Raw genomic sequence first — 23,557 nt, 5'->3', positions numbered from 1 at the left:
CAGAAGAAAAAATTTACATAAAAGAGAACCACTAACAAGCATTTGGAGTGCACCATCTTTTTCAATACTCGGGCCTGGTATGCATCTAATTATGGACTCAAAGAGGGGGCCAAGATCATCAGCCAAATTATCAGGAGAAAGTCCAGCCTTTCCCTTAATACCACTTGCATATATTGCTTGGAAATCACACTGCACATGGAATAAGATCAACTGGATAGTAAACAATAGATCGCAACTGCTAGTAACATCAAAATACCTCTGAAGTGTCAGAGATGGACACAAAGACAAACAAATTAACAATGCCTTGGAGGGATAGTCTTTCAAGCTTGCTAGCCTGGCCCTCATTTAACAGGATTTTGGAACAGTTCCCCGGGTTCATATATGAGATATTACTAGAAATCAGAAGCCATCCCAGTTTACCAAATAAATGAACATAAAATCCTCGTTCATTAAACACTCTTGTTCCCTTTGTATAATGCCAGACTTGTGACTGTTCCTGCACTCACTCACTCACTCTCTCTCTCTCTTGTTCCCTTTGTACTATGCCAGACTTGTGACTGTTCCTGCACTCACTGCACTCTGTGTGTGTGTGTGTGTGTGTGTGTGTGTGGGTGACTCTGTCAAACCAAATGTATACCGGATAATTTTTCACCATTAACAGCCTCACAGAAGTACCTGTTCATCTGATGCATTCAGTTCAATAAATAGTTCAAAAGTGGAATTGATGACGTAATCTGGACGAGCAGAAGGTCTATCAATCTTGTTAACAACAACAACAACAGCATGGCCAAATTCTAGAGCCTTCTTCAAGACGAATCTTGTTTGTGGCATTGGACCCTCAACAGAATCTACCTAAAAGAAATGCCATATATGTTTGTTAGTAATATAATCACATGAAAGAAGAAAGAAGCTATTGAGATCATGTCATTCAAGACATCGCATAAGGAGGGAAATGTAGCAAAAGAAGTCGCATAACTCAAATGAGGAAAAAGAAAAACAAAACCAATAAATCAAAGTTCAGAAGAAAAATTAATCTGGGTGTGGATTTAGTATTAGAATAGAAGAAAATACAAAGATGAAGATTGATTCTTTAAACATTTTAACAGAATAAAAATATTATTGCATTCAACAAAAGAGATCACCGAGTTTGAATTAAACAAAAGTCAGCATTTGAGAAGTGTAATTGTTCTAACAATGAAGTTATAATCCAGCAAAGTTTCTGTTCATTGTCAAAGTGCTCACAGTTTAATTTTGTAATATGACAATGATGTTGAATATGGAGAGATAATAAAGATAGAAAATAAAAAGAAAGAACACAAAAGGTTAACATGGTTCAGCCAATTTTGGCCTACGTCAACACACAAGCCCTATGGGTTACATCTTTCACTCAGTCAACTTGATATTCTTTTTCACATGATACACCATATATATAGAGTGAAAGATACAATCAAATCCTTTCAGTTAATAGATTGAAAAAAAAATCAAAGATACAAAAAATCATGATAAACATAAATTATGAGATCTCCATATATTCTGATATTTTTAACAATATATTCTTATCTTCACACTCCCTCTCAAGTTGGAACAAGGAACGGTTGAAGTGAAGTGTCCAACTTGAACTCGAAAATAGGATGATCATCACAAAAATTACAATTCAGTTGTCAAAAAACAACAACAATTATAATAATTCCCCTCAATGACAACTTCAGAGAACATAGGTAAGGAATCAACATCTTGAATGTATATGGAATCAGTCATGATGGCAGCAAGAGCAACAAACCCAGAGAGAGAATGTAACAAGGCTGAAACAACGGCAAATCACCGCAAACAAAAAGGCCAGAAAAACAACGGAGCACAAAACAAACAACATTGCCAGAGAGGTGGCGTCCCACAAAGAATGCTACTGAACACACCTGCAGCCCCAAATATGTAAAAAAGCAAAACCGTTGCTTAACATATCAACAACCAACCACCTGAAGGGTTACCTAAGGTGAATGAAAATAATGGAAACCAACGAGTTGGAAACTCGGCATATTGCAAAATAATGCTACTAAGCATACCAGCAACCCTGAGACAAGTAAAAATCACTGAGTTTGCTTACCGTATCAACAAACCAATGGTCAACTCAAGGAAGAGGGAAAAATACCTTGATAACCAAAAATGTGGTATGAGAAAGCACTCTAAAGAGATAGATGCCTAGGGTTTGGTAGGCTTGATACAAGTTAAATTTTGTAATATTACAAATAACATTGAATATAGAGAAATAATAAAATAAAAAGAATACAAGAGGTTAGCCAATCTAGGCCTACGACACAAAAAACCCTATAGACTACATCTTTCATTTGTTTATATGATACGCCATACATACAGAAAGGGAGATACAATCAAATCCCTTCAATTAAAGGAATGAAATAAATTAAAGATATAAAAAATCATGATGAGCACAAATCATGTAATCTCCATATACTTTAATATCTTTAACAATATAATCTTATCTTCAACACTCACTAGCTCCAATATTTTGAATACACCAGAGAAATAAAACTTTCCAAGTATTTTCACCTTCTATTACTAGTGCATACTGTTAAGGTGACGATTATTAGATGATAGTATATTCTAGAGATAGATAAATATTTTTTATTGTCATCTTAGTCATTGCTTAAAGACTAGATTGATTCTTCTATGTAGGGTGTTTAGAATATCAGTAATAAACCAAAATACATGCATTGGCTTTACGCAATTAAGCACATCGAAGGTTCTTTCTTACCATTCAAGCATTTTATGTCTGATTTCATTGCATAGAGCTTGTGCTCTAAGTTGGATGAGGAAAGAGGGTGGTTTTTAGGTTGACTACCAGGAAATCCACTACATAGTCATTGATTAAGATTTACCACACCACATTATGAAATCCTATTCAGCGGTTTAAATGGACAATGTGTTCATTTTTACGAGCATGAATTGGGAAAATAATAGGTCCTCAAAATAATGGAGACAGAAACAGAGATGGTAAACTCACAGAGTCACAGCAGCATTTGAGAAGAACATTCTTGACTTGCTGCTCTTATAGGTTTTTGATCATTTTCAAGGACAAAAACTATGGATAATGTTCCTGATTCATGAAAATCATCTAATAGGAAAAAGGAGAGATGAAAGGACGGGAATGTGGACGGGATAGAGCATATAAATTTGAATCCAGTTATTTACTGCGTCCACTTCATCTTTTTCTTCCTAGTCTTTAAATTCATTATGAATATACTTACTGTTTTTTATTCAGAAGGCTGGATTACTTTCAGTATCTACACATATTTGCTTACGATTTTGGGGATTAAAATGGCTATTGTGCCTAAAAGTGCTTCTCTTCATACTTAGAATCATACAAGCACCAAGAAAATGGCCAAGAACACAAGTAATAAGATCCATCAGCACACGAATTGCAAGATTACAAGTAACAAAATTGTTAGGGAAGTACCACTAGAAGAACTCCCTCCACCATGTTGAGGACGCGCTCCACTTCCCCACCAAAGTCAGAGTGCCCTGGAGTATCAATTATATTTATTTTTGTATCTTTGTAAGTGATTGAAGTATTTTTGCTAAGTATTGTAATTCCCCTTTCACGCTCTATATCATTCGAGTCCATTATCCTTTCCCGTACAACTTGATTCTCACGAAATACCTGCACAGAGGAGTATTTATAATAATTAGTTTCATCGTTCTACCACGATCACTTGCAAAACAAAAAAGAGGTGATAGCATAGTTAACAGTAACATTAAGTTTCATGATTGTTAGTGATAATAAGTGGTAGCAGTACAATAATTTTTGGAACTGTCCTAGTTGGCCTTTTAATGGAATAAAGCTTCTTACAGATTTCTAACAATACATTAATGTATCTCCATAAACTGCATATCTAGGCACCATCTCTCATAAGTTCATCAATCAGAGTCAGCATCACAAGACACAGATAAACTTGGTCAATAGAACATCATTATATGACAATATCACCAGGATCTATCAATGCAAGAAATATTTGTAAGTCCTATTGTCTGAATATAGATTTCATAACTAATCTCTCTATCCCATTCCTTTTGTCCACTATGTAAGATCCAACCTTTAACGAGGATGTTAAACCTGACTAATATAGGATGAATTTTCAAAACTATCCATCTATTTTACTCTACTAAATGCATTTACAAAAGAGGATAACATCAAGTATCTTGAATTTTCAAAATGGACAACCATTTTGGAACATCTCAAATTAAATTAGTGGAGAAAATGAATGGGGCAGAGGGAGTACAGAAATTAAAGAAAGAAAAGAAAAAAACAGAAATGTCATTGGCATCATCATACGAGCTAATTACTATCGTTAGTATTATTGTGCTACCGTTGGAGTTAGGAACATTAATTTTAGTCCACAAGTTCAATTCATTTAAACCATATATCTAAATTAACCATGGTGCGTGAAGCTTTTAAAATTAGTATGTTAGGCAAATGTGCTAACTCCAACTGTATGGGCCCCCATTTTTCTAAATTGTAAATTATTAAAAACCAAGTTTCAAATGAAGGAGTCGTAATATCTCTAACAGCATCATATTATCTTCCGGGAAAAAATATTTAGTGGTAGAAATCTTAGCAATTGCCGCCCAAACTCCAAAAAAATTATGTCTACGAGTACACCATATAGTTTTGGATACTTTCCTAAAAAACATCAAAGCATGAATCCACTGTTATTAACCATATGCAAGTGGAGGACTAGCACATGCAACCTAGGCAATCAGGTATATAATCTCTAATTATAATTTGGGAAATGTTTGCAAGGAAAAACAATTAGATAAGGAATTTGTTGAATTATACCTTTGCTTGTTTCAACATTGCATCCACCAATGTCGTTTTTCCATGATCTACATGAGCAACAATCGCTATGTTCCTTATGTCACTTCTTCTCTTCAATTGGCTTCTTCTCTCTAAGGCAATGTCACAAAATAAATTATTAGAAAAAGGTTAAATAATACGCTAAGTTCATGTAAACAAGGTGTCTACTCATATATTTTAGAAAATTTAACACTATAGAAGCTAGGGTGCCTGTTATTTATTAGTAAAATAGTTCCTTTGAAGTTTTGCTCATGACCATATTACATATTCACACAAATGATCTTTGAGCAATTATCAAATCTCTAGACAAAGGCGTTTGTGTATGTATAATATATATTATATATATATAGGAGCGACGCCACTCTTGGATGAGCAATGTCACCTGAAGCCCCCGAAAAACAAAAAATATATATATTTATGACATATAAATTTTGTTTTAAGAAAATTCAAGATTGTTGTCAACACCGAAAAAATAGGTTTGAACCCTCGTATATTTATACTACATTTCACAACAACTTTTGAAAATGTTCTGCCTATATTTCGTTAGAACATGAACATCTAAGATATTTACAATTGTCAAATTTGTTGGCCCAAATTTAAGTTTTTGCCCTTTGCAACAAAAAATCCCTCAAACAATGTCTTTCTATCCTTTACTTGTGTGGTTTCATTTTTCATTTGAAAAATGAAAATTAATGAGACTGAGCTTGTCATCTATCTATTTATGTACATAAACTTCTTTTTCTCTCTTTAGGATATGCTCACTTTTGCCATAAAAAAATGCAAGCATATTTGCTCTTTATATGGTCTGATCATGTAATTGATGGAAGCGAAGCATAATGGTAATTTTAATATAGGAAGAAAATTTGTTCAAGTGGTGACTTCTTATTTTAAAACCCATTTATTTTATTTTTTATCTTTAATTTGTTGTTCATTGATGGGGTGCTCTATTTTGATTTGGTTTATACTTAAGAATTGCTCACAAGCAAATTGATGAAATAATTTACCGAAATACTTCTTTATTTTGGCTTCTAAGATATATGTAAGCTTTGAAATCATCATTGCGCTTTATACTCTTTGAATTTTGGTTTGTAGGTAGGCAAATTCAATTGGCTGAAATATAAGGCTTTGTTGAATTAAGAGTTATTTTCTTCATATCTATGTTTGCCAACACTAGTTTTACTCATTAAGATTGAAGAAAGAGTACCGGTCTTTAACAGATTTCTATCCGGCAAAACATCATCTGCTTGAAAGAGCATAGTCAGTGGCATTAATTTAGATGGCTAAGGATAACAAATTGAAGCTTGGGTAACCAGCTTAGGGTATGATGAGATATCACCCCTTATTTATAAATGAAGATTTAGGGTTTACAAAGAAGACAATTACAAGATGATCCCTGAGTGCGTAAAAAATGATTACAAATCTTAGAGACTTTCGGCTAATATAATATGCTAAGTGCCTTTCGGTGATTATAATATGTCAACACTCCCCCTCAAGCTGGTGCGAAGATATCTTTCATGCCCAGCTTGCCTAATATGTCATGAAACGGTTTATTCCCAATTCCCTTGGTGAGAATGTCAGCAAGTTGTTCACCAGACTGAACAAAAGGAGTACAAATGATACCACTAGTGAGTTTCTCCTTAATGAAGTGGCGATCAATCTCAACATGTTTTGTCCTGTCATGTTGAACGGGATTGTGAGCAATGTTGATGGCGGCCTTATTATCACAGTATAACCGCATGGAGTCCGTCTGAGCAATACCTAGATCACTCAACAATAATTTGATCCATAAAAGTTCACACACACCTTGTGCCATAGCTCTAAACTCAGCTTCTGCACTTGACCTGGCAACCACATTCTGTTTCTTACTCCTCCAAGTAACTAGGTTGCCGCCGACAAATGTGCAATACCCTGAAGTTGATCTCCTATCAGTTACTGACCCAGCCCAGTCAGCATCTGTATAGGCTTCTACACGAAGATGATCATACTTTGAAAAAAACAGACCCTTACCAGGGGCAGACTTCAAATACCTCAAGATTCTCATGACAGCCTCAAAGTGAATCTGATGAGGAGCATGCATAAACTGACTAACTACACTGACAGCAACAGCAATATCAGGACGGGAGTGAAATAGGTAAATGAGCTTACCAACTAAACGTTGATAGCTCCCCCTATCCACAACTTCTCCTCCTTCATCATCCCCCAATTTCTGATTGGGTTCCAGTGGGGTGGCACATGCCTTGCAGCCAAGCATCCCAGTTTCCTTCAACAGGTCAAGCACATATTTTCTCTGTGAGATAAATATCCCATCCTTAGAGCGAGCAACTTCAATTCCCAAAAAATACTTCAAGCTTCCCAAGTCTTTGATTTCAAACTCTTTGGCTAAATATTTCTTCAACAGAGGTATTTCCCCACTATCATTGCCTGTAAGAACTATGTCATCTACATAAACAATAAGTGCTGTAGTCTTACCGCATGAGGAATGTTTCACAAATAATGTGTGATCTGCCTGACTTTGTTTGAAGCCATATTTAAACATAGCCTGAGTGAATCTCTCAAACCAAGCCCTTGGAGACTGTTTTCCGAAGTTTGCATACTTTCCCTTCTGTTTGATGATTCTCAAAACCCGGAGGAATGTCCATATATACTTCTTCTTCGAGGTCACCATGGAGAAAAGCATTCTTGACATCAAACTGATAAAGCGGCCAATCTAGATTAGCTGCTAGAGAAAGAAGTACTCTGACTGAATTCATTTTAGCCACGGGTGCGAAGGTCTCCTGATAATCAATGCCATATGTCTGAGTGAACCCTTTTGCCATAAGTCTTGCCTTGTAACGCTCAATAGACCCATCTGCTTTGTGTTTCACAGTATATACCCATTTACAGCCCACAGGTCGTTTGCCCGTAGGTAACTCAGTCAATTCCCAAGTGCCATTCTTCCTAAGTGCTTTCATTTCCTCAATCATGGCTAGTTTCCACTCAGAGATAGCAAGAGCATCCTGAAAATGGTTAGGAATGCTAACAGAGGAAATATTGGACACAAATGCTCTATATGAGGATGACAAATGAGAGTATGATACAAACTGTGAGATAGGATGTTGAGTACAAGATCTCACACCCTTTCTTTTGGCAATAGGAACATCAAGATCAATGGACTCACGAGATTCAAAATTACCTAGACTCTCATCAGAAGCAGGAGATGGCAGTGGAGTAGCAGAAACGGTCCCGTGTATCCAGTTAACTTGTTTTCTGTCGATGTCCCGGATATAAACATGTCCATCCTTATTCTTGGTGACAGTGGGTTCTATAGTTCCAGTAGAAGAGGGTGGTGCAAGAACAACTGGTTCTATCATAGGAGGCACAGGACTCACTTCTACCATAGGAGGCTCAGGACTCACTTCTACCATAGGAGGCACAGGACTCACTTCATACCAAGGCTCCCCCGGAAGGGAGGACGGGGACACCGGAGAGGACAAGAAATAGGACTGGGACTCAAAGAAAGTGACATCCATGGACACAAACCACTTACGAGAAGAAGGGTGGTAACATTTATACCCCTTTTGAGTAGGAGAATAACCAAGGAAAACACACTTGAGGGAGCGAGGGTCCAACTTACCACGAGAGGGAGAGTGATTATGGACAAAACAGACACAACCAAATATTTTTGGAGGAATAGAAAACAAGGACTGAGAACCGAGGAGGACGTGAAGCGGAGCCTGTTTGTCCAAAACCTGGGTAGGGAGACGATTAATAAGATAGGCAGCGGTGAGAACGGCGTCGCCCCAATAGGGTCGAGACACGTTCATAAAAAAACACATGCACCGAGCCATGTCAAGAAGATGCCGATTCTTGCGTTCGGCCACCCCATTTTGTTGAGGGGTATTGGTACAAGAAGTCTGATGGATAATGCCATGAGTAGAGAAATATTGTCCTAACCCAGAATCTATGTATTCCCCGCCATTATCAGAACGAAATATTTTGATAGTGGCCCCAAACTGAGTACAAATCATCTTATGAAAAGTGCGAAACACAGAGAAAACTTCACTCTTATCTTTCATGAGATACACCCAAGTAGCACGAGAAAAATCATCAATAAATGTAACAAACCAGCGATGACCTTTCACAGACAGAACACGAGAGGGACCCCAAACATCAGAGTGTATTAATGAAAAAGGAACTAAGCTTTTATTCAAACTGGGAGCAAAAGAAGCTCTATGTTGTTTTCCAAGTTGACAAGACTCACAAAGAAAGTCAAATACATGATGATTTGCGAAACTAGAAGGAAATAAATGCTTAAGTAAATGAAAGGAGGGATGCCCAAGACGCCGATGCCACAGCCAGACATCAGCGGGTGTAGGAGAAGACGGGGTGGAAGAATAAGCAAGTTTGTCCGGTTGATCTAGGAAGTAGAGACCATTTTCTGCACTACCACTGCCAATCGTCCTCCCCGTGACAAGGTCCTGAAAAAGACAATGATCAGGAAAAAACGTCACACAACAATTCAAATCCTGGGTAAGACGACTTAAGGATAACAGATTAACAGAAAACATAGGAACATGGAGAACAGAAGATAGATGCATGGTAGGAGTGACTTGGACTAAACCTTTTCCAGAAATAGAAGAAACAGTTCCATCGGCAATCCTAACTTTGTCCTGACCTGAAGAAGGCTTATAGGCAGAGAAAAGATCAGAGGAGCCAGACATATGATCTGAGGCACCAGAATCAATAATCCAAGGCAAAGATGTATGACACAGGAAAGCACAAGGAGAAGGTACTAAGTTACCTGAGCGGGCAAAGGACGAGGAAGCGGGACTGAGAGCAGTAGAAGATCTGCGGTCCAACAATTGGCGCAAAGCATCCTCCAGCTCAGTATCAGAAGAGTGGGTAGCAGAAGTGGAATTAGAATCAAGGGTATCAACGGCACTAGACTGATGAGCCCGGGAATAGGAACCACGTCCTCGAGAGTGGCCTGACCGACCGCCTCGAGAACCCGACCGATCACTTCGACCCCCAGATGGAGTCCCATGAAGCTTCCAACATGTCTCACGAGTATGCCGCGGCTTTTTGCAATAATCACAGAATACAGACTCCTTAGCAGTAGACGGAGGAGACAGGCTGAGGCTATCTCGAGGAGTGGACAGTAATGCGGAACGGTCAGTAGAGACAGGGGACATCATAGCAGACCGACGACTCTCCTCATTTTGGACATAGGCAAATGCCTCTTGCAGTGAAGGAAGAGTGTCCATACTCAGAACTCGACCCCTAACTGGATCATACTCCATATTTAGGCCAGCCAAAAATTTAAAGACCCGTTCCCGTGCGATGAACTTCTTGTACCCGATAGAATCAGTAGGGCAAACGGGCTTATAGTCTTCCAGGTGGTCAAGGCGTTTCCAGCCGTTGGTGAGGAAAGTGAAGTACTGAAGAACAGTCTGCTCCCCCTGAAGTGTGCTCTCAATAGAGCGACGCAACTCAAATGCCTGTGAAAAATTTCCTTTGTGGGAATAGGTAACAGCCACAGCCTCCCAAATGTCCTGGGCAGTCTCCATAGACAAGTAGCCCTCACCAAGTTCTGGAACCATCGAATGGATAAGCCAACTCATAATCAAAGAGTTGTTAATCTCCCATTGGTCATAACCTGAGTCAGTGGTACTAGGTGCCTGTATCCTGCCATCAACATACCCCATCTTCCCTCTGCTCTTTAAAAACAAAGTCAAACTTTGAGACCATGCTAGGTAGTTCTGACCATTAAATAGAGAGGTGGTGATTTTCAGACTAGGGTTGGGGTTCTCAGTCATGGTAGTAGGTAGAATGAGATTCTCACTTTTTGGTGTTTGAGATGAAGGGGACACACTAGTGGAATCTGTCATGGATACAATACTACCAAACCCGCAACAAATTAGTGGAAATCACAAACCCGGAAGGTGATAGTGAGATAACAAGCACAATGATCACTATAAAGACATACAAAATACAAAATTAAGAAACCATACACAATACAAACTTAAGAAACCATTTTTTTTTTGTTTTCCTTTTTTTTTTTTTTTTTTTTTGTTTTTTGTTTTTATATGTTGAGTTATTTATATATATACATGTATTTATATATAAATATATATCAGGCTATAGTTATATATATATATCAGGATATATATATATATATATATATATATTATATGCACCTTGGTTTGAGATCAGAGGACGACGAGGACGAGGGCTGAGACGAGCGACGAACTGCGGGAGAAGATCGACGAGCGACGAACTGCGATGAAGATCGACGAACTGCGATTGATGAAGACGAGCGACGAACTGCGGGAGAAGATCGACGGGCTGAGACGAAGACGAAGCAGATGATGATGAGGGCTGAAGAAGCGGAATGATGATGATGGCAGAGACGAAGAAGAAGCGGAATGATGATGATGGCAGAGACGAAGAAGAAGCGGAATGATGATGATGGCAGAAGATCGATTCAGCAGATGATCCAACTAGGTATGCTTTTAACCCTAGCCCTGGAGGTAATGCTCTGATACCATGAAGCTTGGGTAACCAGCTTAGGGTATGATGAGATATCACCCCTTATTTATAAATGAAGATTTAGGGTTTACAAAGAAGACAATTACAAGATGATCCCTGAGTGCGTAAAAAATGATTACAAATCTTAGAGACTTTCGGCTAATATAATATGCTAAGTGCCTTTCGGTGATTATAATATGTCAACACAAATCGCCATAATACTTTGTATTTTTTTATCAATAACTTGTCCATGCAGAAGTTAGGAGGGCATGATAGCTGATGTGTGATTTATTCAAAATAGAACCTAAATTAGATGGAATTTCTTTTCACTGTGCACAAATTGATTGTATATATGCATCAAAATGACTATGCTGTCTGTGTTTTTTTTTTCCCCATTAGTTCTACAAGATGCAGTGAGGTTGTTATGCAACAATTTCATATCAGGCTGTATATATGCAAATTTGTTAAGGTCAGTTGTAAAAGTTCATTTACATGTCTTTTTTATAAAACAATAGTATAAATAAATTACAATTCTCATTTATTTATTATTTGAGAAGTTCAAATTAGTTTCTGTTTATTAGAAATTGGAGATGGATATTGATAAGTGAGAACTTTTTAAAGGATTTGTAGAATTTAAGTTAAAAATACTTGAAGTTGCCATTGCTAACATACATATATGTAGCCACATGAAAGCAAATTCAGAATATGGAGAAATTGAAATTACCAGGGATGGCTTTGGTAGCTCTGGTGAGGAGCATTTGACTTAAGTGTGAATTGAATTTCTGGAATGGAAAATGAATGGCGTTTTGGTGATTAAAGTTGGAGATAAAGCATGGCCAAAGAATTGGTTAACGAGGAGAGGAGAAAAAAAAATTGAAGCTCCTCTTTGACATGAGAAAAGGGACACTTTTTCACTTAAATGTTTTTATAATGGATCCCAAATCAATTATAGATCAGTTCTATCACCATATGTGCTCCATCTCAACCCTCAATTGATCCAATCTCGCATAAATATCTCTACTTTTTGGGAGATCTTTGTTGCTTGCTACAAACCAATGGGTCTTATTATCTATCTCAATCCAGCTACAACCTGCTTCTTTACTCAACTTTAAGTCATTCATTACAGTCCTTACCCTGGAAGCCTCATCGAACACATCCTCTCCAGTATACATATTTGAAACAAGTATGTAGGACCCTGCTTCTTTTGGTTCCAGATCAAGCAAACATTTAGAAGCCATCTTGCCAAAATTGAGATCCCCAAATTGCTTACACACATGGGCCAAAGTTCTCCAAAGAAGTGGTGAGTCAGAAAAAGGGCTTTCATTAATAATATCCACGGCTTCAGAGAAAAGGCCAGCTCCCCCTAAAAGATCAACCATACAAGCAAAATGCTCAAGTACTGGTCTAATCCCATATTTCATCTCCATTTCATTGAACAAGCAAAACCCATAATTTCATAAACTGGAGTAACTACAAGCTTGAAGAACAGCCAGTACAGTAATCTTGTCAGGAAGAAATCCTTTACTTATCATTTCTTTAAAAAGAGAAACAGCTTCTTTCCCTTGCCCATGGAGGGCATGAGTGATAGGCCAGCAACTAGAAGTGACGCTGCTGCCATGGGCCAAGACAAGGGGCTTAATTTAGGGCTTAATTTAGGAGCAGTGCACAGTGGTTTGGACAGTGGGCTGGACTGGAAGATGGGCCAGACAACAGACCCAGATAACCCAGATAACAGATCAATTACAACTTAGTGACTTGGTGCGGGATTAGCGGAAGCTGTTAAAGTTGTTGAGCGGGATTAGGGGTAGTTGTTAGAACTGTTGAGAGATATTGTATAAGAAGGGAGAGAAGAAGAGAGGAGGGGAATAATTTTTGTAATGAAGCTTGGGATCTAACGTTTCCCAGAGTTGGAACCTAGTTTCAAATTAATATAATTTTCCATTGCTATCTCAATTTCAGTCTCAATCTGTCTTACTCTTTTCTCTCAATTCCCATTTTTATTACCCACCTTATCAATGAGCAGAAGCCATCTAATCTGTAAATCCAGTTAAAATTGCATTGAATGAGGTAGTGTTTATGACCGAGAGACCATTATTGAGAAACAATCTTGCAGATTGAAGGTTCTTACATTTGGCATATAAATCAATTAAAGCAGTGCCCACATTAACATTAGAGACCAAACCAGGTGATGAAGATCATGGAAAGAAGAAAGAGAGCAAATCTAGAATTTCACATGAAGCACATTTAGGGCATCAAGAATTAAAGATTTGGAATCATTTTGAATCTTCATGTCATTATAGTAGGTTTTAGTAATTAAGGGTATAATGGTAATTTCAATAATTGTTGGATATGGGTTGTAGGGGTCACCAATGGGTTTTATTTTGGGTCAAGTAATTAAATGAATCTTATATATGGGTTTTATTATGTTTAAAACAATTTTTGTAGTCGAAAGTCTAAATTTCCTATTTTGATATTGAAGTAGAATTAGAAGTCATTAAAGTTTCTTATTATAATTGAAGTATAATTAGATGTCATAGTTGGTCTAAAATATTAATAGTTGCTAAATATTTTTAGTTTCTAATTTGAGTAATAGTCCTTATAGAATTAGGAGAGTTTTTAGCCTATAAATAGATGTGTAAATTCAATGATTCAATAGTAGAGTTAATATGATGAAAATTTGAGATTGTGTGTGTGATTGTGTGTGTGATTGGCCTGTCCCTTGTGAGAGTAAACACCTCTCTCTCTCTCTCTCTCTCTCTCTCTCTTCTTCTTCTTCTTCTATCCAACAAGGTTACTGTTCACAGTGCTTAGAACAACCACCCAACTGTCCCTAAACACTTGTGTTTTTATTCCCAAAACCTTATCCTTTTACAAACCCTTAAATTCTTATTTTTTTAAATACTTTTGCAGTCACAAAATCCCACCAAATCCAGCCTTACAAGTCTACTGTTGCTGCTGCCAGTATACTTAACCCGGGCTCACTACTTGTAGGAAAGTAATCCCTACTCGTCCTACATCAGTTTGGTATCAGAATTTCAAGATCCTACCTTGTACGTTATCAATCTTTTGATGAAATTTCTTTCTTTATTACAATGTTGACAAGCATTGAATTAAATTAGAAGTTTGAAGCCTCGTCAACAAATTATAGAGCTACTAAGAAAGATGTGATATTAAAGGAGGATTTTACAATAATTAAGAAGGATGTTACAACAATAAAAAGTGATGTGCATACTATCAAAACAACCTTGAATGGACTGAAAACTTCCATGGAAATATTGTTGGTTGCTGTTTTAGAGAAGACTAATATTCAGGAGCAAAAGAATGATAGCGTTGAAGATTTTGAACTATGAAAGAGAAAGATGAACATGTTGCTAATATTGAGGATATTGAAGAAACGAAGGCAAAAATTAATTTGCTTACTAAAGAAAGCATGAAAGATCGTCATGATCAAGGTTCTAAAGCCAAGGAAGCCACAGAAAATGATGAAAATGCAATTGAACTTTCTGCTTTTCACAAGAAAATGAAGTTCATATTGAGTTTATTATTTCTAAGAAATTCGATGTGGTCAATGGAGTGATGACAACATTGAACTTTTTGATTTTTCTCATCATTCATTCAAAACAATCAATTTGAATGGTTGCAAGTGCAAGATTCCACAATCTTTATACTTCAACATTATAAAACTCGAGGTCGAGTTTTTTTGAATCCAGGGAGAATAATGAAAATTGTAAAATATATTGATGTATATTATTGATTGATATATATGTTATATATATTACAATGATTCATGATTCCTATATATAGAAGAGGGTGAGTGTGTAGTAGGTAAGGAGTAGGTGAAGTGGAGGTGGTAGTGGTGTAGTGGGTTAGGTTTAGTGGAGTAGGTGAGGTGGTAGTGGTGTAGTGGGTTAGGTTTAGTGGAGTAGGTTTAAGTGGGTGAAGTAGGTGATAGGTTTTAACAGCCCCCCGCAAACTCAAGGGGGATAGGAACTAACCAACTTGAGTTTGGAGAGAGTTACAAAACAAGAAAATACATAAAAATAAAAGAGGATAGGTGACACTGTATGGTCGTGTCAGACCATTGGTGAAGACACTGGATGGTGGTGTCATAACGTTGTAGAGGACACTGTATGGGGGTGTCATAACGTTATAGAGGACACTGTATGGTGGTGTCATAACGGTGTACAGGACACTGGATGGCGGTGTCAGACCGATGTAGAAGACAATTTATGGGGTCATGTCGGACCGTTGTAGCTGACAATGTTGTGACAGTTGTTGTGACAGTTTACAGAGTCTTGCTGGACCCTTGTAGAAACTAACCGGAATCAATGTCGGGACAGTTTACAGAGTCTTGTCGGACCCATGAAGGAGCTAACCGGAATCAATGTCGGGATAGTTTACAGAGTCTTGTCGGACCCTTGAAGGAGCTAACCGGAATCAATGTCGGGACAGTTTACAGAGTCTTGTCGGACCCTTAAAAAATACACTGTATGATGGTGTATATAGGCTGCCCAAATATATATATATATGGATATATATAGTGAGCCCTCAAAAGTCGCGCCCTCAAAAGGCGCGCCCACTTCATCAAAAGGCGTGCCTGACAGAAAGCGTCGAGCCATCAAAAGGTGAGCCGGAGACGCGGCGAGGCACGTGAGCGACAGAGTGGCGTGTCGGCCTCGGCTATTTAACCAAGGTTGAGGCGGAGGTTGTGCAAACCAGTCTGAAACCGCCGAAAAACCTTTGAAAAAAACTCTTCCGTTTCTGAGAAAGAGATTCTAGAACACTCTGTTGCCATTCTGTAACCAACCTTTCTCTGAAACACTCAGCAACCCATAACATGGCCTCGTCTTCCCGTTCAGCTACCCAGAATATGGCCTCTTCGTCCCGTGGTCTGCTCACTCTTTTTCCCGACCTCAACGAGTCAACAAGAGAGATAACTGGTGCGGTGGCCAGTGAACCTCAACCAAGCGCATCTGGTTTTGCTCCGTTGAACTTTCCGATGCGGTCGGTGGAGCAAAAAATGGCGGTGCAAACTGATATTGAGGCCAATTAGTATACTTTGAAGTCATGTGTGGAGACCATGACGGCGGTCACAAACCTGTTGCACCGGCTGCAGAGTAGGACAAATGAGGTGCAACAGTTAAACTCCCAGCTGGCTCTGCTCCAACGCATGTATAAGGATGCGCGAGCAGAGATAAGTGTGCTAAAGACAAAAAACAAGGAGCTGAAGCGGAAGGCCACCGTGATGTTCCGATTTGGAGGTCCACCATATGCTGTAATGGAGGAGCAGGGAGGAGGAAACTTGCTTGGTGGTCTAGGAAGCACGGAGGCAACACCGTCAAGGGCCGTCCAGGACGGAGGCAAGAAGAAAAGACAAGCGGCAGAGTAGAGAAGAAAAATCCCGCCTGTGTATGTGGTTGTTTGGGTTTTGTTTGTTTGGTTTTTTTTTTTTTTTTTTTTTTTTTTTTTTTTAATGTAAAATGGTGATCGGGGTGAGGCCTGACATGAATAAAATAAGGGAAGGTTTGGTGTGCAATTCTGCCTTTTTTTTTTTTTTTTTTTTTTGTGGTTGAAATAATAAGAATAATAATAATATATAAAATAAAGTGTTGTGCCACGTCTTGGGCAGATCAAATACTTTGGAAAAAAAGTTGAAAGAAAAGTTGAAAAGATGAGAGGAGAATGGGACAAGCCCATGTGAGTGTGAGTGAAAGTGGGGTTTAAAGAAAGTGAGGTTGATTAAAAAAAAAGATAGTGGGTTTGAAGAGAGATGTATGCATGTGTATCAAATCGTTACAGTGCTTCATTGTCTTCAATCCTTCCCTGTTTCCTGATTCAAAGCACTGTAAAACTTTGGATCTTCAAGTGGGTTGAGAAAACTGAGTGGTTTCATGCCAAGAGAAGAGGATTGTGAGGAAGAATACAGAGTTACGATCTCTAGGTAGAGAAAATGCCAGAGATCGTTGATGATTCCGGCAATGTTTTGCCTCCGGCGACGAACCTGTTCGGAAAATATGAGCTCGGAAAGCTTCTCGGCTATGGAGCCTTCGCGAAGGTGTATCACGCTAGGAACGTCAGGACAGGCCAGAGCGTCGCGATCAAGGCCGTTAGCAAGCAGAAAATTCTTAAAGGAGGCCTCGCGGCGCATGTTAACCGAGAGATCTGTTTGGTGGTGCTCTGGACCAGCCACAGCACAGAGCATATCGGAGAATGAAGATGGTGAGTGCGAAGGTTGTGAAACTCCTGACGGTGTTGATGATGCAAATATACTTGCAAACACACTGCTGCTACTGCAATTTGCACCATTACCGCTTGAGCTGGAGGAACCGCTGGCTGTTGCGATGGTTAAGTTGGCCGCCACCGGTTGTTGCGGTGGTATTCCGGAGGGGTTTTCCGGCGCTTCTGAGCTTTGAATGGACAGAATAGAGAGGTAAGAGAGAGGTAAGAGAGAGGTAAGAGAAGTTACAGTCTGGGTATGTGTAGAGGTCCGGCGGGCGGCTAAGGCGAGGCTGCCGCCCGCCAGTGAAGCAGAATGAATAGGTTCTTAACCTTGCTCTGATACCATGTAAAATATATTGATGTATATTATTGATTGATATATATGTTATATATATTACAATGATTCATGATTCCTATATATAGAAGAGGGTGAGTGTGTAGTAGGTAAGGAGTAGGTGAAGTGGAGGTGGTAGTGGTGTAGTGGGTTAGGTTTAGTGGAGTAGGTGAGGTGGTAGTGGTGTAGTGGGTTAGGTTTAGTGGAGTAGGTTTAAGTGGGTGAAGTAGGTGATAGGTTTTAACAAAAATCATGGAAAGAAAAAAAGAACAAATCTAGAATTTCACATGAAGCACAGTTAGGGCATAAAGAATTAAAGATTTGGAATAATTTTAAATCTTTATGTAATTATAATAGGTTTCAGTAATTAAGGGTATAATGGTAATTCTAATAATTGTTGGACATGGGTTATAAGGGTCATCCATTGGTTTTATTTTGGGTCAAGTTATTAAATGAATCTTATATATGGGTCTTATTATGCCTAAAATAATTTTCGTAGTCAAAAGTCTAAATTTCCTATTTTAATATCGAAGTAAAATTAGAAGTCATTAAAGTTTCCTATTATATTTGAAGCACAATTGGAAGTTATAATTGGTCTAAAATACTAGTAGTTATTAAATATTTTTAGTTTCTAAATTTGAGTAATAGTCTTTGTTAGGTTTTATTTATTGGCAATCCCGTTTGACAAAACTCCTTTCAGTTGTATTTATTTTCGCACTTTTTATTTCAGTGAGGCTATGAGTGTTTAGATGCGAATCCAACCCGAAATGTACCTTTTCAGAGAAATTTGTGATGCTAATGCTTTCAAGATTGCCACTTCGCTGATTATGACGGGGATCGAGCTGCCCGGTCAGCTCGCGGGGGTCCAGGGGGCAGCGCCCCTTGGCGGGTCCGGGGCAGCGCCACGGCGAGGTCGAGGGGCAGCGCCCCCGAAGCAAAATGCAAAAATGCATTCCAAGTTGCCTGTCCGCTCGAGCGAACATTACCCCGCTCGAGCGAAAAATGCTGGGTTTCAGAAGTTTGTCAGGTCTGTAAAAATACTGGAAGGTGTGATTTCGCGTTCGAGCGGGTTCTCTAGCGCTCGAGCGGACCTCTGTTATATCACGCGCATATTTTGCTGAAGACGCTCGAGCGGGCTGTTGGGCGCTCGAGCGGAGATCGCGGGACAGATTCTATAAATTCGCGTGTTGGGTCAGATTTTAGGATTACTACTCCAGATCTTCTTTTTGGGTTCTAGGGTTTATATCTGGGGATACTTTGTGAGTTTTCTTTGATGTTTTGATTGAGTATTCAACTCATGTTTTAAAGAGTATACATCAAAGGTCTTGTTTGTTCTACAAGTTCTACAAAAGAGAGAGTTGTTCTTCGGTGGATTCTGAAGAATTCGAGCCTGAAGCTTTGGTAGATTCCGAGGTGGCTCATCGTAAAGACAATTCGGAGGTGAAGACAGGTTGGAAGAGGCACATAGAGGTTGGTTCAATCAGGTGTGGATTCGCTAGGTAATTGAGAGTATACCTGTGTAATTCCTTTGAATCTTCTTAGTGGATTGTTTTGTGGCTGTTGCCCATGGTTTTTTTATCACAGTTGGAGGTGTCCAATTGTGGTTTTTTCCACGTAAAATCGTTGTGTCTCTTTGTCATGATTGTTTGATTGGGATTGTTATATTCTGCTTAAAATTGATACAAAATCACAAATCAACATCTAGGGGATTTCTAGATTTTTCAGTCTTTATAGAATTAGGAGAGTTTTTAGCCTATAAATAGATGTGTAATTTTAATGATTCAATAGTAGAGTTAATATTATGAAAATTTGAGATTGTGTTTGTGTGATTGATCTATCCCTTGTGAGGGTGAAACACCTCTCTCTCTCTCTCTCTCTCTCTGTCTCTCTCTCTCTCTTCTTCTTCTTCTTCTATCCAACAAGGTTACTATTCATAGTGCTTAGAACAACCACCCAACTGCCCCTAAACACTTGTGTTTTCATTCCCAAAACCCTACCCTTTTACAAACCCTTAAATTCCTATTTTTTTAAATACTTCTGCAGTCACAAAATCCCACCAAATCCAGCCCTACAAGTCTACTGGTGCTGCTGCTAGTATACTTAACCCGGGCTCACTACTTGTAGGAAAGCAATCCCTACTTGTCATACACCACCAGGCTTTATCACAAATCCATGGATTTGAAGTCCAAAGTCCAAATTCTGGCACTCTGAACAGCAGTCAAGCACACAAGATAAACAATTAGAATCCAAATTTAGTCCTTGGTTAACCATGTCTAGGAACCCAACAAACACCTTGTGAACATGGCCATTTTTCACATATGCTGATAGAAGAGCTGTCCAAGAAACCAAATTTCTCACAGCCATTCCATGAAAAATACACTCAGCCTCTTCAACCAACGCATACCTTCCATATATTGTAATAATTGTGTTTCCAACAGAGGTTTTACCCGTTAAACCGTGCTTAAGAGCAGGTCCATGTAGTTGCCTGCCTTCCTCCAAGCCTACAGTTCCATTGCAAGCACTTATTACATTGGTAAATTTATAATCATTTGGTTCCAACCCAATACGAAGCAAATCAAGAAAGAACCAAAGTGCTTTCTCCCCATATCCAGCATTCCCATGTTCCAAAATCATCAAATTCAGACACCGAACATCTACGTACGTCAACTCATTGAACAATTTATCTGCATCATCCAAGTGGGCACTTCTTGAATACATAGAAACTAAAGAAGTTCCAACAAAAATATCCTCACAAAACCCACTTTTTATGAAAAAACCATGCATCTGTTCACCACAAATCCTTTCATATGGTGAATCACATGCCCGCAAAATTACTGAACAAGTGTGCTCATTAAAATCTTCATGAGATTTATGCATATGATGAGTCATTCTAGTAACAGATTTAAAATCATTAACCTGTGAATACCCATTAATAAGAGAGGTCCATGTGATTGTGTTCCGATCAAGCATTTCATCAAATACCTGTTGTGCATCATCCAATCTATTGAATTTAACAAGCATGCGTACAAGATTGTTGCCTCGCAAGATGTCACTTTGATAACCAGATTTCAATAAAAATCCATGAATGGCCTGACCCAGAAGAAAATCACCCAATTGAGATTTTGAGATACTGTGGCCAGTGATCAGTCAAGAACAGGGATTGCTCACAACCTAAAATGCCACAAGTGATTGTTTTGCAATTAGGGTTTTGTTTGCTATGTAAAAGTTTACAAGATGGATAGAAAGCGTCATTGACTAGCTTTGTTTTAAGTGGAGGGAAGGGCAGTTGATGATTTGCAAAGCAAGGAAACGAGGTAGTAGGAAAGAGGGCATACATGGAATTTTGTCAAATGTTAAATTATTGGGCCAAAGGGGCTCCAACAAAAAGGTCTTAGAGATGGAAGTTTCTACATGCACCTCATAATTTCTCATTACACCCATCGAATATATTAATAAGTTTTATTTTAAAAAAAATATATATTTATCTATGAAGCACCGACACGTCCCTAGGCCTCACGTACGAGTGTTGGACACGTGTCGGACACGGACACGCAGTAGACACGTGTCCGACACTCTCTCTAACGTATCCCCCTTTTTTTTTTTTGAAATTTTCCAGTCGGACACGCCATGGACACGCCGGGACACTCTCCAGACACGCGTGAGTGGATCAAAGAAGCCCTAACTGTTGCAGAGGAGACAGAGGAAGAGAGAAGGAGATCGATGGAGACAAAGAAAGAGAGAAACCCTAACTGTTGCAGAGGAGACAGAGAAAGAGATAAAGAGATCGAAGGAGACAGAGAGAGAGAGAAAGAGATCGAGAGAGGAGATGAGACAGAGAAAGAGGGAAAGAGAGAAAGAGATTGAGGGAGAAAGAAGCCTAACCTGTCAATCGAAGAAGCTGAGGTGATATTCTCCTTCTTCTTCTCTTCGTCTTCCTCCCTTTCGTCTCTGCATTTCTTCTCCTCCCTTTCATCTCTGCTTTTCTGATTCTCTCTCTCGCTCTCGTCTTTGCTTATCCCTCTCTCTCTATCCTTTTTGTTAAAATCCACCTACCTTCCACAGCCGTACCTCTGCAAGAAGAGAAGCTTCGCTCCATCATTTCCTTCCACGAATCTTCTTCGTGGCTTTCGCACTCTCTCTCACTCCCTCACTGTTCGCTGCCAACACCACTCCATCAAGGTTCACCGCCGACACCACTCCCTCACTGTTGACTACCGACTGGCAAAGCTCGTGCGCCATTTTAGCGAGCAAGGTGGTGTCGCAGCAGCAAGACACCACCGTGAAGAGCGGCACGCCGACAACATCACCGCCGTTAACGGCCACCAAACCCTAGATCTCGTCACCAATCGAGAACTCCCTCGGTGGTAGCATCCACCGGAACTCCGATCTCCTCCTCCGCCTCAAAGGCTTTTGGAAGTTCATGCCCATAGTGAATCTTGTAGGGCCCTTCGATTCATCAACGAGGGTCGTGCAATTGTCACGGGGTCTCCGGATTGCTCCATTCTTTCGACGGACGTTGAAACAGGATCTGCAATTGCTCGTCTTGAAAGCTCTCATGGGGCTGCTGTCAATCGAATAATCAGCTTGACAGAGTCAACCATTGCATCTGGAGATGATGAAGGGTGTATTAAGGTTTGGGATACCAGGCAGCGTACTTGCTGCAACTCTTTTGATGTTCATGAAGAATACATTTCAGATATGACTTTGGCATCTGATTCCATAAGACTATTGGGAACAAGTGGAGACGGGACTCTCTCTGTTTGCAATCTTCGGAGCAACAAGGTTCAAACTCGCTCTGAATTTTCTGAAGACGAGCTGCTTTCTGTGTTAATCATGAAGAATGGTCAAAAAGTTATATGTGGGACGCAAACTGGAACTCTTCTATTATATTCATGGGGTTTTTTCAAGGACTGCAGTGACCGCTTTGTCGATCTATCCCCAAACTCTATTGATGCTTTGTTAAAGCTTGATGAAGATAGAGTTATTACTGGATCTGAGAATGGGCTCATTAGCCTGGTAGGCTATGAAGCACGGATACTTCAAAAAGGGTGACGTATCCGTATCGGATACTTATCGGATACCGATACTCCTCGGATACTCGCGGATACGTATCGGATACTTCTTAAAAGTATCAGATACTTCTTAATTAATTTTTTATTAATTTTGAAGTATCGGATACTTAATTTTGAAGTATCGGATACTCGAAGTTATATATTACTTATAATATTTTGTTTAGTTCTTTGATAAGAAGAATATAGTGAGAGTTAAAGTAATAGAATTTGTCAAATTGATGTATCCTTGTTGTCTCTCTCACTTCTCTCTCTCTTTTTCACTCTCTCACGTTTCTTCTCTCTGCTCTCATTCTTTTTTTGGTGTTGGCATATAAGGATGATGTTTAATTTGCATTTGCATTTGCATTTGCTTTTGCTTTAGTTTTGGATATTTTATGAATGTTTGAGCACTTTTAGGTTAATAGGAATCCCTCTCCTTATTTATTAATTTACTTTAAGTTTTATTTTCATACATATTACATTATTAAAATTATATAAAAAAAAAAAATTATGAATGTATCCCCGCTGTACCCGTATCGTACTTTTTTAAATTTTGACATATCGTCATATCCACATCCC

General features: G+C 38.9%; 1 protein-coding gene and 2 pseudogenes across 6 annotated transcripts in view; 1 reads left to right on the top strand and 2 right to left on the bottom strand.

The window, feature by feature from the left end:
* LOC114306844 (putative elongation factor TypA-like SVR3, chloroplastic) overlaps positions 1-23,557 on the bottom strand; it is a 42,769-nt gene that overhangs the window by 13,282 nt on the left and 5,930 nt on the right. For 2 of the 5 annotated variants that reach the window (XM_082898324.1, XM_082898325.1), the window contains exons 2-7: positions 12,508-12,737; positions 12,099-12,156; positions 4,850-4,959; positions 3,470-3,673; positions 676-852; positions 37-189 (exon numbers count right to left, since the gene is read on the bottom strand). In XM_082898324.1, the coding sequence (XP_082754450.1) occupies positions 37-189; positions 676-852; positions 3,470-3,673; positions 4,850-4,959; positions 12,099-12,156; positions 12,508-12,737 (932 nt within the window). The remainder of the gene's footprint in view (positions 1-36; positions 190-675; positions 853-3,469; positions 3,674-4,849; positions 4,960-12,098; positions 12,157-12,507; positions 12,738-23,557) is intronic. The other 3 variants (XM_082898327.1, XM_082898326.1, XM_082898328.1) reach the window with 2 other exon arrangements.
* On the bottom strand, positions 12,744-22,319 carry LOC145804449 (pentatricopeptide repeat-containing protein At3g24000, mitochondrial-like; annotated as a pseudogene).
* On the top strand, positions 21,754-23,228 carry LOC114272655 (WD repeat-containing protein 55 pseudogene; annotated as a pseudogene). The gene is made up of 3 exons (XR_014345974.1): positions 21,754-21,830; positions 21,990-22,206; positions 22,296-23,228. The product of XR_014345974.1 is annotated as a WD repeat-containing protein 55 pseudogene (transcript).

The sequence above is a fragment of the Camellia sinensis genome, chromosome 12, assembly GCF_055761805.1.
Source record: "Camellia sinensis isolate YWXY chromosome 12, ASM5576180v1, whole genome shotgun sequence".
In the NCBI taxonomy this organism is placed as follows: domain Eukaryota; kingdom Viridiplantae; phylum Streptophyta; class Magnoliopsida; order Ericales; family Theaceae; genus Camellia; species Camellia sinensis.
Note: the sequence above shows the minus strand (reverse complement) of the source record. Positions and strands in the feature narration are given on the sequence as shown.